This window comes from Salmo salar, chromosome 06 (genome assembly GCF_965601325.2).
Source record: "Salmo salar chromosome 06, fSalSal1, whole genome shotgun sequence".
Classification (NCBI taxonomy): Eukaryota; Metazoa; Chordata; class Actinopteri; order Salmoniformes; family Salmonidae; genus Salmo; species Salmo salar.
Genome location: NC_138296.1, coordinates 43,273,146 through 43,291,465, shown reverse-complemented (window position 1 = coordinate 43,291,465; position 18,320 = coordinate 43,273,146). Strand labels below are relative to the sequence as shown.

Here is an 18,320-nt window from a genome sequence, read left to right as displayed (position 1 = left end):
GCAAAATATCAAACAGAACTCAGGAGGAAGTGGAGAGAGGGAGACTAGCTCCGTCTCCCTCACACACACAGGAGAGAAGATCTGTCAACAAACTCCAGCGACTCACCTAATGAGAATCTTTCACTTTGACTGTTGTTGGAAAAACAGGTGTGAGTCATTGTATAGTCATTCTACTAAACAAAATTCTACTAAACACTTAAGAAACAAAGGTAGATTCCCCCCAGTGGAACAAAATATGTTCGCTCCATGCGTTGGAGGAAAGAAACCACATCGACTTGGTGTTGTTGCCGTAGATACTTTATGTAAAGGTGTCAAAGTGATATCCCACTGGGCACAAACTTCAATTCAACGTCTATTGGTTCAATGTAATTCCATTGAAATGGCGTAGAAACAACGTTGATTCAACCTGTGGGTGCTCAGTGGGAAGAACACGGGGAGCGTTCCTAGAACCATTTCCTCCTGTGCGTCATCATGGGCTGTTAAATGCACTCACTGTCTGCTAGGAGATCTGTCATGCTAGACACGCTCTCTCTCTTCAGAGGAAAACAGTGATTGCACCTCTTCCACTTTTCTCTGCACCGTTTCTTCTCCTCCCCCTCTCGCCTTCTCCGCCTCTCCCTCTCCCTCTCCCTATCATCCTATGGTGTGAATTCAGGCTTTTTCAATAGCACTCAATTACTGTGAGGAGCCCACACTCTTATAATACCACAGAGGAAGAAAACAAGATGATCTTACAGGAAATATAATTCAATGGAAAGGAGGAGACAGCAGGCTCCAGCATACCTAGGACTATGAACTACTTTAAATCCAACAACAAACCCAATCTCTCCGTCTTTTCTCTCTCTCTCCCCCCCTCTCCGTTTCTCTCTAAACTCAGCAAAAGAAACGTCCTCTCACTGTCAACTGCAAACTTAACATGTGTAAATATTTGTATGAACATAACAAGATTCAACAACTGACACATAAACTGAACAAGATCCACAGACATGTGACTAACGGAAATGGAATAATGTGTCCCTGAACAAAGGGGGGGGTCAAAATCAAAAGTAACAGTCAGTATCTGGTGTGGCCACCAGCTGCATTAAGTACTGCAGTGCATCTCTTCCTCATGGACTGCACCAGATTTGCCAGTTCTTGCTGGGAGATGTTACCCTACTCTTCCACCAAGGCACCTGCAAGTTCCTGGACATTTCTGGTGGGAATGGCCCTAGCCCTCACCCTCCGAATCCAACAGGTCCCAGACATGCTCAATGGGATTGAGATCCGGGCTCTTCGCTGGCCATGGCAGAACACTGACATTCCTGTCTTGCAGGAAATCACGCACAGAACGAGCAGTATGGCTGGTGGCATTGTCATGCTGGAGGGTCATGTCAGGATGAGCCTGCAGGAAGGGTAACACATGAGGGAGGAGGATGTCTTCCCTGTAACGCACAGCGTTGAGATTGCCTGCAATGACAGCAAGCTCAGTCCGATGATGCTGTGACAAATCGCCCCAGACCATGACGGACCCTCCACCTCCAAATCGATCCCGCTCCAGAGTACAGGTCTCGGTGTAACGCTCATTCCTTTGACAATAAACGCGAATCCGACCATCAGCCTTGGTGAGACAAAACAGTGACTAGTCAGTGAAGACCACTTTTTGCCAGTCCTATCTGGTCCAGCGACGACGGTGGGTTTGTGCCCATAGGCGACGTTGTTGCCGGTGATGTCTGGTGAGGACCAGTCTTACAACAGGCCTACAAACCCTCAGTCCAGCATCTCTCAGTCTATTGTGGACAGTCTGAACACTGATGGAGGGATTGTGCGTTCCTGGTGTAACTCGGGCAGTTGTTGTTGCCATCCTGTTCCTGTCCTGCAGGTGTGATGTTCGGATGTACCGATCCTGTGCAGGTGTTGTTATACTTTGTCTGCCACTGCGAGGACGATCAGCTGTCCATTCTGTCTCCCTGTAGCGCTGTCTTAGGCATCTCATAGTACGGATATTGCAATTTATTGCCCTGGCCACATCTGCAGTCCACATACCTCCTTGCAGCATGCCCAAGGCACATCCACGCAGATGAACAGGGACCCTGGGCATCTTTCTTAAGGTGTTTTTCAGAGTCAGTTGAAAGGCCTCTTTTAGTGTCCTAAGTTTTCATAACTGTGACCTTAATTGCCTACTGTCTGTAAGCTGTTATTGTCTTAACGACCGTTCCACTGGTGCATGTTCATAAATTGTTCATGGTTCATTGAACAAGGATGGGAAACAGTGTTTAAACCCTTTACAATGAAGGTCTATTTGGATTTTTACAAATTATCTTTGAAAGACAGGGTCCTGAAAAAGGGACGTATCTTTCTTTGCTGAGTTTATTTTGTGTCTTGTACATACCCAGAGTGGGTCAGGTTTAATGGTCAGTGTCATGGTTGTGGTTAAGTGCTTGTTATAGGTTGAGAGGCTGAAGTTAACAGTTGAGGGAAAGGCCACACAGAGATAACTGCTGTTGGACTCCAGTCCACCAGGATCACATGACACGGGGTGATAGTCTCTGGTTTCTCTTAGCTGTTAATTACCATGGCGATAAGTGATAAGACATTCCACTGAGAGTTTATTAGTAAGAAAGAGACCATTCTCACTATTCTCAGATCTGAGAAGAATCTGTCTCACCAGAGATAGTTGCTAGAGAGATGCCTATTAACCCCTAAGAGTCTAAGCCTTGTCTAAGATGGGGTGGGGGGGTTCTACTAAGCTATATGGAATTGTTTTAAGAGGGTCATACATATAATTTTCAGACCTCTTGATGTATCAAAAAAATATCTAAATGTTATTAGCCCATACTGTACATTGCATTACTGCTATTAGCCCGTACAGTACATTTCATTACTGCTATTAGCCCATACTGTACATTTCATTACTACTATTAGCCCATATTGTACATTTCATTGCTGCTATTAGCCCATACAGTACATTTCATTGCTGCTATTATCTCATTCTGTACATTTCATTACTGCTATTAGCCAATACTGTACATTTCATTGCTGCTATTAGCCCATACTGTACATTTCATTACTGCTATTAGCCCATACAGTACATTTCATTACTGCTATTAGCCCATACTGTACATTTCATTACTGCTATTAGCCCATACAGTACATTTCATTGCTGCTATTAGCCCATACAGTACATTTCATTACTGCTATTAGCCCATACAGTACATTTCATTGCTGCTATTAGCCCATACAGTACATTTCATTACTGCTATTAGCCCATACAGTACATTTCATTACTGCTATTAGCCCATACTGTACATTGCATTACTGCTATTAGCCCATACTGTACATTGCATTACTGCTATTAGCCCATACTGTACATTGCATTACTGCTATTAGCCCATACAGTACATTTAATTACTGTTATTAGCCCATAATGTACATTGCATTACTGCTATTAGCCCATACTGTACATCTCATTACTGCTATCAGCGGGGACTGTACATTTCATTGCTGCTATTAGCCCATACAGTACATTTCATTACTGCTATTAGCCCATACAGTACATTGCATTACTGCTATTAGCCCATACAGTACATTGCATTACTGCTATTAGCCCATACAGTACATTGCATTACTGCTATTAGCCCATACTGTACATTGCATTACTGCTATTAGCCCATACAGTACATTTAATTACTGTTATTAGCCCATAATGTACATTGCATTACTGCTATTAGCCCATACTGTACATTTCATTACTGCTATTAGCCCATACAGTACATTGCATTACTGTTATTAGCCCATACTGTACATTGCATTACTGCTATTAGCCCGTACAGTACATTTCATTACTGCTATTAGCCCATACTGTACATTTCATTACTACTATTAGCCCATATTGTACATTTCATTGCTGCTATTAGCCCATACAGTACATTTCATTGCTGCTATTATCTCATTCTGTACATTTCATTACTGCTATTAGCCAATACTGTACATTTCATTGCTGCTATTAGCCCATACTGTACATTTCATTACTGCTATTAGCCCATACAGTACATTTCATTACTGCTATTAGCCCATACTGTACATTTCATTACTGCTATTAGCCCATACAGTACATTTCATTGCTGCTATTAGCCCATACAGTACATTTCATTACTGCTATTAGCCCATACAGTACATTTCATTGCTGCTATTAGCCCATACAGTACATTTCATTACTGCTATTAGCCCATACAGTACATTTCATTACTGCTATTAGCCCATACTGTACATTGCATTACTGCTATTAGCCCATACTGTACATTGCATTACTGCTATTAGCCCATACTGTACATTGCATTACTGCTATTAGCCCATACAGTACATTTAATTACTGTTATTAGCCCATAATGTACATTGCATTACTGCTATTAGCCCATACTGTACATCTCATTACTGCTATTAGCGGGGACTGTACATTTCATTGCTGCTATTAGCCCATACAGTACATTTCATTACTGCTATTAGCCCATACAGTACATTGCATTACTGCTATTAGCCCATACAGTACATTGCATTACTGCTATTAGCCCATACAGTACATTGCATTACTGCTATTAGCCCATACTGTACATTGCATTACTGCTATTAGCCCATACAGTACATTTAATTACTGTTATTAGCCCATAATGTACATTGCATTACTGCTATTAGCCCATACTGTACATTTCATTACTGCTATTAGCCCATACTGTACATTGCATTACTGCTATTAGCCCATACAGTACATTTCATTACTGCTATTAGCCCATACAGTACATTTCATTACTGCTATTAGCCCATACTGTACATTGCATTACTGCTATTAGCCCATACTGTACATTGCATTACTGCTATTAGCCCATACAGTACATTTAATTACTGTTATTAGCCCATAATGTACATTGCATTACTGCTATTAGCCCATACTGTACATCTCATTACTGCTATTAGCGGGGACTGTACATTTCATTGCTGCTATTAGCCCATACAGTACATTTCATTACTGCTATTAGCCCATACAGTACATTGCATTACTGCTATTAGCCCATACAGTACATTGCATTACTGCTATTAGCCCATACAGTACATTGCATTACTGCTATTAGCCCATACTGTACATTGCATTACTGCTATTAGCCCATACAGTACATTTAATTACTGTTATTAGCCCATAATGTACATTGCATTACTGCTATTAGCCCATACTGTACATTTCATTACTGCTATTAGCCCATACTGTACATTGCATTACTGCTATTAGCCCATACAGTACATTTCATTACTGCTATTAGCCCATACAGTACATTTCATTACTGCTATTAGCCCATACTGTACATTGCATTACTGCTATTAGCCCATACAGTACATTTCATTGCTGCTATTAGCCCATACTGTACATTTCATTACTGCTATTAGCCCATACTGTACATTGCATTACTGCTATTAGCCCATACTGTACATTGCATTACTGCTATTAGCCCATACAGTACATTTCATTGCTGCTATTAGCCCATACTGTACATTGCATTACTGCTATTAGCCCATACAGTACATTTCATTGCTGCTATTAGCCCATACAGTACATTTCATTGCTGCTATTAGCCCATACAGTACATTGCATTACTGCTATTAGCCCATACAGTACATTGCATTACTGCTATTAGCCCATACTGTACATTTCATTACTGCCATTAGCCCATACTGTACATTGCATTACTGCTATTAGCCCATACTGTACATTGCATTACTGCTATTAGCCCATACTGTACATTTCATTACTGCTATTAGCCCATACTGTACATTTCATTACTGCTATTAGCCCATACCGTACATTTCATTACTGCTATTAGCCCATACAGTACATTGCATTACTGCTATTAGCCCATACTGTACATTTCATTACTGCTATTAGCCCATACTGTACATTTCATTGCTGTTACATGTATTTAACACCTTATTTTTGGCACTAAACAGTCTTCATATATACTTCCATAACTTTTTTCAACTGGTACCAGGGGACTTTCAGACAAGTCTTGTGAGGCCTGTGGGCGTCTTAGAGGAAAATAAGCAACATGATGTTTTTGTGAGTCTCACCTTTCCACAGAGGGGTCATTACTGTTCGGATGAAGTTGGCAGATCGGCTGTACCGACTTTAGACAAGTCCCAATACGCTTACGGGGGTTGTAGAGCAAAACAAATGATGTTGTGAGAAGACCGATTTTCGGGATGCCTCATGGTCTGACAAACATCGCTCTAGCTCTATCACCTTTCACCACAGATGTGGAAATGCGACATAGGCGGATGCAGATGGCCAAAGCAAAAAACAGATATCTCTAGTTTAAACTGATGGATTTTTATGGCGATGGTTTTTTATTATGCTAATTGGATTTCCGCGGGGGCGCGAACATCAACCTCAGGTGGTTTTAACTGACTTACATCACACTCCTCACACCTCTCTCTTCTTATTCTATCCCCCTTCTATTCTCTGGCCTTTTCAACCACTTTTCAGCCACCTTTCCTTTTTCGTACACTGACTGTACCAAACATTAGGAACTCCTTACTAATATTGAGTTGCCCTCAGAACAGCCTCAATTCATCGGGGCATGGACTGTCAAAAGGGATCCACAGGGATGCTGGCCCATGTTGACTTCAATGCTTCCCACAGGCGTGTCAAGTTGACTGTATGTGCTTTGGGTGGTGGACCTTTCTTGATACTCACCGGAAACTGTTGAGCGTTGAAAAACCCGGCAGCGTTGCAGTTCATGACACAAACCGGTGCGCCTGGCACCTACTACCATACCCTGTTCAAAGGCACTTCGATTTTTTTGTTTTGCACATTCACCCTCTGAGTGGCACACATACACACTCCATGTCTCAATTGTCTCAAGGCTTAAAAATCCTTCTTTAACCTGTCTCCTCCCCTTCAACGACACTGATTGAAGTGGATTTAACAGGTGACATCAATAAGGGATCATAGCTTTCACCTGGATTCACCTGGTCAGTCTATGTCATGGAAAGAGCAGGTGTTCTTAATGTTTTGTATACTCAGTGTACGTATTTCTCCTTTCCCTCCCCATCTCTCTCTCTCTCTACAATCTCGCTCTCTGTGCCATCTTTCCCCTTCCTTTCCCGCTCTGTCGCTCACCCCTCAGAGCGTCATCAGTTTTTCATCCGTCTCAAAAGTAGCTTCTCATTCCGGCTGTCTGTGTCTCTCTATGTCAACACCTCTGTTTCTGGAGAGCTCTCAAAGCAGCCGAGCACCCCTCTACTCCGTCTCCTGCTGCATTCTATGTCTGTTTGTACAGCCCTGCTCTCACACACACTCGCTCTCTCTCCCCACACTTTGTGTTATTTGACAAACAGGGAAAGAAGAGCCTAGAAAACAAGCAAGCCTACGGCTGTTCCGCGAAAATTGGAAACAAAAATTACCCCCCATAATAAATCAATCTACCTCCCTCTTACTCCTCACTTACTCTTTCCCCCTATCTCTGGCTTTCACTCACACCGTTTATCTCTCAGCCGAGCTCAGTCTCTTTATAATACGGGGAGTCATCAATGCATGGAAGAAATTGCTCTGCCAAATTGCGCTGGATTGTTCGCTGATGCGATCTGCTCGCTAGGCAGGAGAGTGAAGAAAATGGCGTACTCTGGGGAGGGGGGATGATGCCTGAGATGGCTGGTAGTCTTTGCTGAGGAAAATTAGAAAAAGGGCCAGGCCAGTAGAATACATACATACCAGATCTGGGTTCAAATACATGTGTGTTTGAGTATTTCTTATTTAAATACTTTTCTTTCTGTGTATTTGAGTATTTTCAAATACACAGCCCAAAGTACTTTTACTTGAGTTCAAATAATATGTTCAAATACCTGGGTTAAATGCATGGGAGTGTAATTGAGTCAGTGTATTTGAGCATTTTCAGATGCTTTCCAAGTGTATTTCCAAATGCATTCCAATATTCAACTGCTTGTTTAAATAAAATACAAAATAGGAAAAAAAATAAGAAAAGGTTATCTGAAAATTTGTTTTGAAATAATATTTGAACCCAGGTCTGATGCATACAGCAGAATAATCTCCATAGGGCTGGATTCTACCTCTTCTTCTATCTCTTCTTCTTGTCACCTGTTCTCCTCCTTCACTTTAATTCTGTCTATTTCAGCCTGTTGAGAATATGACTCAATCAGTAGGCTTTTAATTATATTCATCTCCAGATTTAGACACCGTGATGTCATTTATGTGGAGGAGCGCTGGAAAAGCATTATTAGGTGAGCACTTGATCAAGGGCGTGAAAATAATATTTCCACAAAGTCATGGAAGTAAAAAAAAAAATGAAGAGAAAATCGAATATTGTGACAGCGATTTGATGACTCTCCAATAACTGCAGGCAGTCAATCCAAGAAAACCGCTTGTCTGACTGCCTCTGATTAGAGTTTGTTGGGAGCGCAAAGAAAAATGTCTCGACGTGAGAGGGGTTTTTAAAGCTTTTTTGGACACTGTAATAATTACATAGTTGTGGGGTAGATGGGTCAGGGATCTGGATATTGATATCTGGTAACATTTCCACCCTGTCTGGATGATATTTCAGGGAAGCGTAAACCTCAGACGAGGCCTCTTCCTACACAGATGACAATACTTCCTGAAAGCCTCTCTGTGTAGATCCATGCTGTACCTCAGCAGGCTCCGGATAACATAAATGAAACATAACCCTCAACACACTGTAAACCACGCCAGCTCACATAGATCCACAGCATGACACTTACACATAAACTCCATCTACACCGTTTACCTCAGTGTCGCACGCAAGACAGATATACCCTCACGGATGTATCCGCAGGCTAGACAGAACAGAAATAATACATGCCATATAACTGAACATTTCTCCTAAATACAGCATATCTAACCTCAAAGCCTGTCAGTAATATCGAAGGACGTCTGAGAAATGTCAAAGTAATATTTCCACAATGCAACAAGGCACTGTAATTTCTTCTTAACGTCTCCGTTAGCCTGAGTAATACGCTAGCAAGGTCACATGGATGTTAGCCATTAGCGCTAGGCGCTAGCTGACTGACTGACTGAGGTGGCATTAATCCTGGGAGAATTGTTTCCTGCAGATTAAACGGAGCTTGAAGGCTTTAAGCTGCCCGCTGCCGTCTGAGACTCGAGAGATGCCAACTCAGAGTCTGCGTGCCAGCGGTGCGACGGGCACAGGGCTGCTGCAGAAACCAGGCAGAGAGACAGGTGTGCCACCGTGCCATAGGAGCCTGGGGTGGTACACACACACACAACAAGAACACACCACAGTGGACGGAGAAACCCAAACTGACACAGCGACACTGTCACTTACAGCACTGACCTTAAAGCTCCAGTAGTTGGGCTGTTGCTGGGGAGAGAGAAAAAGAAAGAGAGAAAAGAAAAGAGAGAGAGATACAGGGAGAAAGAGAGAGGGGGGAGAGAAGTGTTAGACATTTACTCTCAAGTATCTGACAACAATGAAATCAAGATCTCTGGGAAATTGCATGATGGGTGAGGGAGAGAGAGGACAAGAGACAGAGGGAGCGATGTAGAACGAGATGGAGGGAAGGGGAGAGGTAGAGAGAGTGGCTGAAATAGGTAACCCAAAAGCTCTTGACAGTGACACACCAGCATCGAATGCTCTTAGAAGTGGGACCATTCCCAGCCCAAAATATGCTGCACACACCCTACTAGCCCACTCCCCACACTCACACATAGAGAGCACAGACACACAGACACACACAAACACGCACTATCCCAAGCATCATGTCATTATCCTCCGTCAGAGCCAACACAGGGCATATTGACAGCCCATTAAGGGAATCGTTAATACAACAAGAAGGTTACAATGTTCTTAGTAATTGATTAGCATTAGGTGCTGTGGATGTGGATGAGGACAGGAGAGGGTCGAGGGGGGGGGGTCTGTTTGTGAATGTAATGTTATAACTCAAACCAAGTAGGAACTAGTTACAGGCTGTGCCATTTGACAGGATTAAATGAAAGAAGCGAAATTGAATTAAACGGGCCACTCTGTCAGTTGTTCAGATGTTGGCCTGTCTCCCAGACTTCACCGTCATCAATCGGCAGACAGGCCCCGTCTCTCTTCTTTTCTCTTCCTTTTTGCTCCCTCGCTGCACCTGCCTCTCTCGCTATCCATCTGATATTCTCTACCTAACCCACTACCTCGTTGCCTCTCCCTCCTCTCTTTTTGTCCTCCTCTCCCTCCCTTTGCCCCTCGCTACTGTGACACATGCTAGCCTTGGCCCGGAGAAGTCATCTTTCCATTAAAACATAATAACCATGGTGTGTTATAAACCAGGTCAGGCTTCCAACGGCCTGGAAACACCTCACAATCACATGTAAATGAAAAAGATGGCGACAGTTCATGAAGTTTGATTCCAAATCTAAACTCTTATTCTAGTTCCTTATTCTTATCTGCAGGCAATTTCCAGTTCATTTACCGGAGAGACCGTTTTCCCTACTGCCATATATCCACCGGCGTGAGGATAGGACAAAATGACAGGTAGCCTAGATTTTCTTTATTTTATTTATCATCGTCGGCTAGTTTTTCTTTCTCAGTGTTTCCTTATGATATTGCCTCATCATATTTTTATTATGGACATCAGAAAGAGTTCATTTGCAACTGATTGTTACTTGATCCTCTCCCCGTCTGTCTCTCACCCAGCGTAGTCATTTATAATAGATGAGCGACATTCATTTAACTATGAAAACTGAGGCAGCTAGCTAGCTGGAGAGCAGGTTATGGCTGGTGGGAATCCCCCCTGATCTACATGATGCCAGTCTTTCTAAGCCTAAGGTGGCCCTCCCTCTATCTCTCTCTTTGACACAGTGTTAAACAGTCCTGCAGGGCCTGGCTATAGACTAAGGAGGCAGCCTGGTGTACAGGGCAGGCAGGCACATGGATACAATAGTAGCTACCTCTACACCCCATGCTGATCAATGGAGCTGAATTTTTAATGATCCGGTCCAGACTAAGTGATGACATGGAGAGAGTGACAATATACGACCACAGGGCACCGGGTGGCACCGCCAAGACTCCCTGCCATGGCAACACCTATAGCCACAGCTTCAAACTGACCCTGGATCACCGTGCTCTGTCCACTGTATTCCGTTCTCTGTTTTCCCTGTATAACCCGGAGAGAAGGAAAATGTACGCCCACAGGACAGCGGCAAAATGCCTTGCCATGGCAACAACAACTAGCCTGTTACCAGACCTGTTTGTGACAGGAATCAGCTATACAACACACACGTGCTTGGAACCAGGCTAAACAACTACAGCGACAGTCTGGAACTTTCTCTGGTTCTCTGAACCACATAGGTGGCTGCTGATTATATATGCAGATGAGCCTCCACGATCAGTTCACCTTTTCTTTACATTACAGGATGGATGGGGCATGAGTTGAAATCAAAGGTTGGGATTGAGTTCATTGTAATGTCTAGCAGTGTCAGAACAGGCTAGAACGGTCAGATCCAGGAAGACCGAGTTTTGCTTACACTGACGCAAAATAAATGGAAATTGGCCCAAACCCTGAGCTTCCTTTACTGGGGAGCTGAATGTTACTAACGTAAAAACACTTATCTCTGTAGGAGAATGTTGTGATGTCACTAAAGTCGACTAGAGAACACATTCAGTTAAACTCCACTCTCTTGGCCTCTCTCATTTCTCTCTGCTCTATAAGTGACTTCTATTCTATTCTATTCTAATGGTTTTATGTTGGAGGTCAGGTAAGCCAAAGCTTTGTGCCTTTGTGTGTGTCGGCAGGATGGAAATGTGTGTGTGTGTCCATGTGGAAAGTAGGTCATGACTAGACTAGGAGGTAGGCTCTATTGCCTGTGGGATGGGCTGGGTTAGATTCTACCTGCTCATGTGTCAGTCAGTCATTCAGTCTGGTCTGCCTGGGCTCTAGGGTTGCCCCTGACAACCCTGGAACTGACAGACAGACAGAGGCTCAGCGGGAGCATTTCTGCAAGTGAATAACTCTTGAATTATGTTTTTTTTCCCCCTCACAGACTAGTAATGTGAGAATGTTTAAATGGGCATGTGCCTGTTCTGTGGACTGTGGTGTAATGAGTCTTGTTTACAGATCTAAGGTCAGAGTAAACAGCCTCTCTTTCTCCACCACTTCAGCTCCTGTTGTTGTTTGAACTGCACCTTGATTGGCCGTCCTACAGATTGGACTTTGAGTCGCAAATACTGCTGCCGTGTGGTAGATAGCACAGGCCGGTGGATTCTAAGGTAACGACAACACTATGCGTTCAGTAATATAAAGCCGTTTTGTTTACCTTGAAGTATAGTTTCTGACCAATCATAACCTTTACATACAGTATACTAATTGAAAATAAATGAACACCCCCAAAAATCCTACTCTGTGCCAAACCCTTCTCAGCATAAACCAGGCGAGTCAACACTCTGCATCCACCTCCTCAGCCCCAGATGTATCGTAGTCACCACACACCAGTCTACCATACTAGCTAATACATACAGTATGACTCCACCAGCATCCCTAGTACTAAGCTGAAACATCTTTAACCCCCCCAGATAATACATACTCCTGCTGAATTACATATTTACTACCCAATGTGTTTCAGGTCACAGATCTGCCTGCACCTCCATGCGGAATTAGAGGTGAGGACCAGGGGTTAAATGTATGCTGTTAACCCTCCCACCTCCCTCTCCCCTCCTATCTCTCCCCTGCCACGGCGTACACACACACACACACACAAAAACACACACACACATACATACACCACAACCCCCATAGCATCCCTGCCTCACTGTCTAGCGTAAACACACACACACACACATTCACACACATACACACACACTCACATGTGCGGGAGAGGGCCGTAGGCAGGCAGGGTTCTCCGACAGAAGGACAGAGCCTCACAGACTGGAGCACCGCACTGCCTGACCTGCATGCAAAGCAGGCTGCGCTCTCTCCTTTCCTCTTCCTTCCTACACCCCTCCTCCATCCCCCCTCCCTCATTCCATCATTCTCTCAATCACTCAGTCAGTCTCTCTCGCTCTATTCCTCAATCTCTCACTATTATTCACCTGTACCCACACACCTGTACACATACACATACATACACTCTACCAGAATGCCTGCCTTACACCTGCCAAACGCATGGAGCCTGTCATCACAACAACCACAACAAACATAGACCAGCCCTGCCTTGACATACGAGACCCCCCCCCCCCAGACCTACACACACTCCTCCCTCACTAAATACCCCCCGTCCTCCCCCTGCTCTCACCTGCAGAGCACCTGTCCTCCTCTCCTGTCCTCTCTCCTCTCCAGTCACACCAGGCTGTCCCTTCCCTCCGTCAGGTGCAGAGGATCCTCATACCGCTTTGTCAGTCTCTCCCTCCCTCTGGCGCTCTCTTTCTCCCCTCCCCTCCCTCTCTCCGGCACATGCGGCGGAAACTCTTTTATTTAATTCATTACAACACCAGGCGATTAACTCCTTCGCAGATGGGTGGCTGTCTCTCTCCCGCTGGCGCTGGCTAATTGACTAGCAGGCTGGTGAACTGGTTCCTCTGCTGCTTCCGCTACACACACGCACCAACGGACATTTTAACAATAATCTACAAGACCATGGTGAACAAAGGACACATATATATACAAATACAATCAGTGGAATAGGGGCCAGGTGTGCGCAATGAAAGTTCCAGAGGGATCCGTGATCCGTTTCTCTCTCTCTCTCTCTGTCTGTCCCCCTCCTCCCCCGTCCATGTTTCACCCAGACGATCGAATGCACAACCAGTAGGTGACAAGGAATTCCAGACTTTGCTGCTCTCACCCTCGTGCCCTGATGACGATATCCTGGCGATTTAGGATTTGTATCTCTCTCTCTCTCTCTCTCTCTCTCTCTCTCTCTCTCTCTCTCTCTCTCTCTCTCTCTCTCTCTCTCTCTCTCTCTCTCTCTCTCCTCTCTCTCTCTCTCTCCAGCCTGACCTTTGCAATGTGATATCACCGCTTTCCATATTAGGGAGAGGTTTCTGTGGCAACCATGGACTCCACCTTTCTCTCACCCACCCTCCCCTTTTCTCGCTCTCTCCCTTCCATTCTCCCAAAGCTCTTGTGATTACTTTGGCTTTGCCTCTTTACACACACACACACAGAGAGAGAGTGTGAGAGAGAGAGAGAATATGGAATAGGTGATTTGCAGAAAAGGGAGAGTAAAATAGCTAAATATGAATGTACTTTATTATGTTACCTGATGGAAGGAACACCCGAGGGAAAGAGAGAGAGAGATGGAGAGAGGGGGAGAGAGAGTGAGAAAGAGGTAGATGGAGAGTGCTGCGTAGGTGAGAGTGTATTGTGTGTCAGCTTCATGCTCCAGTGGGGCCGCCCTGCCCCTCTATGAGGAGGTCTACAGGCTGGGTGACTAAACTGTCAGTCCAGACAAACATACACAATGGGCTGTGACAGCCTTATAAACACTGCTAACAAGGTGATGCTGGGCCATCAGACATCTCTCTCTCTCTCTCTCTCTCTCTCTCTCTCTCTCTCTCCGACTGAGAACACTGATCATCTTTCACACAGAGCAGCCCCAGTTATCCCCCACAGACCTACAGACCCAGAGGCCAATCTGAAACTACTGCACTGTAACCAACTCCACCCTAGCCGTGCAGTGGAAAATAAAGGTAGGTGTGTGTGTTACCTGTTCGCGCGCGGCTCGCTCTCTGTCAGGCTGCCTCATGCTGCCGTGGGAGGGTGATGGCGAGGGGGGGTTGTGGTGCTGATGCCCGGGGTGCTGCAGCTGGGGCGGGTACTTGTTCTTCAGGTGGTCCATGAAGGCGTCCCTCTTGCGCTCCATGTCCACCTTATGCAGGTTGGTAAGGGCCTCCAGGCTCTGGGCTGCGATGACCGTGTGGCGGTGCTCCGAGGTGTGCACCAGACCCACGTTGGAGAAACGCCGCGTCCCGTTCCCCAGCGTCCGGTACTCCCGCGGGTACTCCAGGTCATCCGTCGAGATCATGTGACCGCCACCACGCTCTGAGGGATCTGAGATGGACGGAAGGAGGGAGGGAGGGAGGGAGGGTGGGAGGGAGGGAGGGTGGGAGGGAGGGAGGGAAGGTTGGGGTAGCAGGTCAGGTGGAAAGTGGATCGCCACACACAGGACAGGCAGGCAGATACAGATGTGGAGATGAATGCACACAATCGTCCAGACACACAGACAGAGGCAGTCAGACACACAGACAGAGGCAGTCAGACACACGAACGTACACAGACATTAACACAGAGGAGGAGAGGAAAGCGATAAAGGAGAGAGAGAGAGACAGAGAGTGGGAACGGGAGAGAAAGAGAGAGAGAGAGAGAGAGAGAGTGGGATGGGATGTTAGACTCATTGCCACCAAGACGGAACAAAAACCGAACAGAAGAGAGAAAAGCGTCTCCCTGCAGGATTATTGATCTCAACTTTAGAGGGGGGGGGGGGGGGGGGGGGGGGGAGATGCTCCTGCAATAGATCAAAGTAAAGAATGTAGCAGAATTTTCTCTGCAGGATATTCCATTTTTCTGCTCCTATTTGTCATCTGAAGTGCCTTTCATTGCTTTCTGAAGACACAGAGAGAGAAAAATTACCTCTACAAAATCGGGGAGGCAGCTGCAAGAAGAAGAAACTCCCTGACCTCAACCCCATCGCCCCCCACCCCCCTCCAAGTCCCCCACTTCCTAACTAATCTGTCTCCATTCATCTAAACACGCCCCTCCTCCTCCTCCCCTCCTCCTCCCTAAATATCCAGGTCTCCCTCCCATCCTTCCAGAGGAGATAGCAGACAGAGGTTATGGAGAGAGCAGGGCTCTGAGGACGCATGTCTCGCTGACAGCCAGGGTGGTCCTTTATCACCTCTCTAATCAACACAGACGACACCGGGGGGGTGAGTCGGTGACACATGAAATGGGTGACAGTGGAGATCAATGAGCTTAAAGCATGAGAACAACAGGGGTGCCATTCGCCCACTCAGTTACCTTGTTTTGGATAACAGGCCCCAGCGTTGGCTAAAAGAAGAAACATGCCCAAGGTTAATCACGCAACCACACAAACACACACGCACACCTATGACACAGTCCACTCTTTATGTACCACCTGTGTAATGGATTATGAATGGAATATGTATGTGTATGTATTTATAAAGGCTGTTATAAATAGTCGTGGCTTGGTATTACTGTTTATATTCCGCTAGCAGCAGGCTAATAGATGGTATAATACATCATCCATCATTACCCAGATGGTTCAGATACCCAAATACTTTTAAATACAACAGTTGGCAGGATCTAATTAGAATCTTTCTACTCAAAGCAGGTACAAAAATAATGAATTCAAAAGCAGGTAGGGATTATTTTTTTTGGGGGGGGGGTTAAACTAAACTAAAGGCACAGAAGAAGAAAATAAAACCCGGTGAAAAGTAGTGAGGCTTCGTTGGGCTGAATGAAATGGAGCATCTGCACATTAAAGCCTCATCAGGATCATTTTTGATGGAGCTGAGCTGAGGGAGGGATGAAGGGAGCAGAGCGGCGTGGCGCTCCTCAGGTTAGAGGCATCAAATGAACAGGTAATTACCACACAGAGCTTGGAGGGAGAGAGAGAGGGAGAGAGGGAGGAAGGGAGGGGGCTGCCAAGGCTGGACACAACAGGTAGGACTCTGAGGACCAGAGGCCACACAGGCTGTCATGGATAGACAACCACTTTGGGGGGGGGGGGGGGGAGTGGAGTGTTCAGATGATTACGGGTCTGTGTGTTAATCATTGTGCGCGTGTGTTATTTATTCGAGGTACTCCTCGCTCTTTTGTTTGGGGTTCAACCCTGTGTTTTGTTACGTGTTTGTTTGGTCTCCGTCCCCGTGCCTTTACACGGCACACAGTAGTTTGGGGTATAATAAAAAAAAACGCATCGCTGCACCTGCCTCCAAAAATTCTTCATACCAGCGTGACACATGTCAACAAGTAGACATGCTGTACAACCTCTCCTCTCCTGTAATCAACCTATTCACAACCATAACCACACCCTCTCTCTTTACCCAATCATTTCAAAGCGATGGGCACCACGGTACCACAGCACACTGATTATAAGGATCTCCTTAAATACTCGTACCCTTCCATAACGCTGTGTTAGGGAGCACTGATAGACCGGGGTGAGGCTAAATGGACTGACCTCTTGGGTAATAACATTAGTATTGAGCACTCTGGTGGAGATAGTTACTACAGTACATGCTGCTGGACGTGTACATTTAGGCCCCAGATCTGTGGTGTACACTTCATTAGATGGAGGCTTATATTGTGCCCTGGCCCTGATTAAGGGGCCCCATATGCATTATAATGGCTGGTCAGGCGGGGCCCCCTAGAGAAGCATAATGATGTGCCTGAGCATCAGCCACGGTCAGCCACATTAACAGGCTGCTTAGCCAGGGTCCTGAACAACTAAATGAGCTGAATATACAGTGGTACATCAATATAATCACTGTCACTCAGTCGTTCACTCACTCATCACACATCCACTAGAGTTTAGGAATCTATTCTTTTGGGAGAGATACAACACATCTCTGTAACTGTTATAGTTCTTGTAATGGTCAAGGATGAAAAGGCTTGGTTTCTAATCCAGAAGGTCTGCAAGACTAACTAGTCATTCAGTTACATGGCTACCTACTAGAGATCTACTAACTAGTCATTCAGTTACATGGCTATCTACTAGAGATCTACTAACTAGTCATTCAGTTACATGGCTATCTACTAGAGATCTACTAACTAGTCATTCAGTTACATGGCTATCTACTAGAGATCTACTAACTAGTCATTCAGTTACATGGCTATCTACTAACTAGTCATTCAGTTACATGGCTACCTACTAGAGATCTACTAACTAATCATTCAGTTACATGGCTACCGACCGGAGATCTACTAACTAGTCATTCAGTTACATGGCTACCTACTAGAGATCTACTAACTAGTCATTCAGTTACATGGCTATCTACTAGAGATCTACTAACTAGTCATTCAGTTACATGGCTATCGACTGGAGATCTACTAACTAGTCATTCAGTTACATGGCTATCTACTAGAGATCTACTAACTAGTCATTCAGTTACATGGCTACCTACTAGAGATCTACTAACTAGTCATTCAGTTACATGGCTACCTACTAGAGATCTACTAACTAGTCATTCAGTTACATGGCTATCTACTAGAGATCTACTAACTAGTCATTCAGTTACATGGCTACCTACTAGAGATCTACTAACTAGTCATTCAGTTACATGGCTATCTACTAGAGATCTACTAACTAGTCA

The 18,320-nt window shown here is 45.0% G+C and overlaps 1 protein-coding gene across 9 annotated transcripts in view; it reads right to left on the bottom strand.

The window, feature by feature from the left end:
- The window catches only part of LOC106607321 (SRC kinase signaling inhibitor 1), a 49,549-nt gene extending 33,511 nt beyond the window's left edge, over positions 1-16,038 (bottom strand). For 2 of the 9 annotated variants that reach the window (XM_045720565.2, XM_082976614.1), the window contains exons 1-3: positions 16,006-16,038; positions 14,696-15,039; positions 9,339-9,374 (exon numbers count right to left, since the gene is read on the bottom strand). In XM_045720565.2, coding sequence (XP_045576521.2) covers positions 9,339-9,374; positions 14,696-15,013 — 354 coding nt within the window. In that variant the 5' untranslated portion in view covers positions 15,014-15,039; positions 16,006-16,038. Of the gene's footprint in view, positions 1-9,338; positions 9,375-13,285; positions 13,889-14,695; positions 15,040-16,005 lie in introns of those variants that run through there. The other 7 variants (XM_082976613.1, XM_082976615.1, XM_082976619.1 and 4 more) reach the window with 6 other exon arrangements.
- Positions 16,039-18,320: the final 2,282 nt, after the last annotated feature.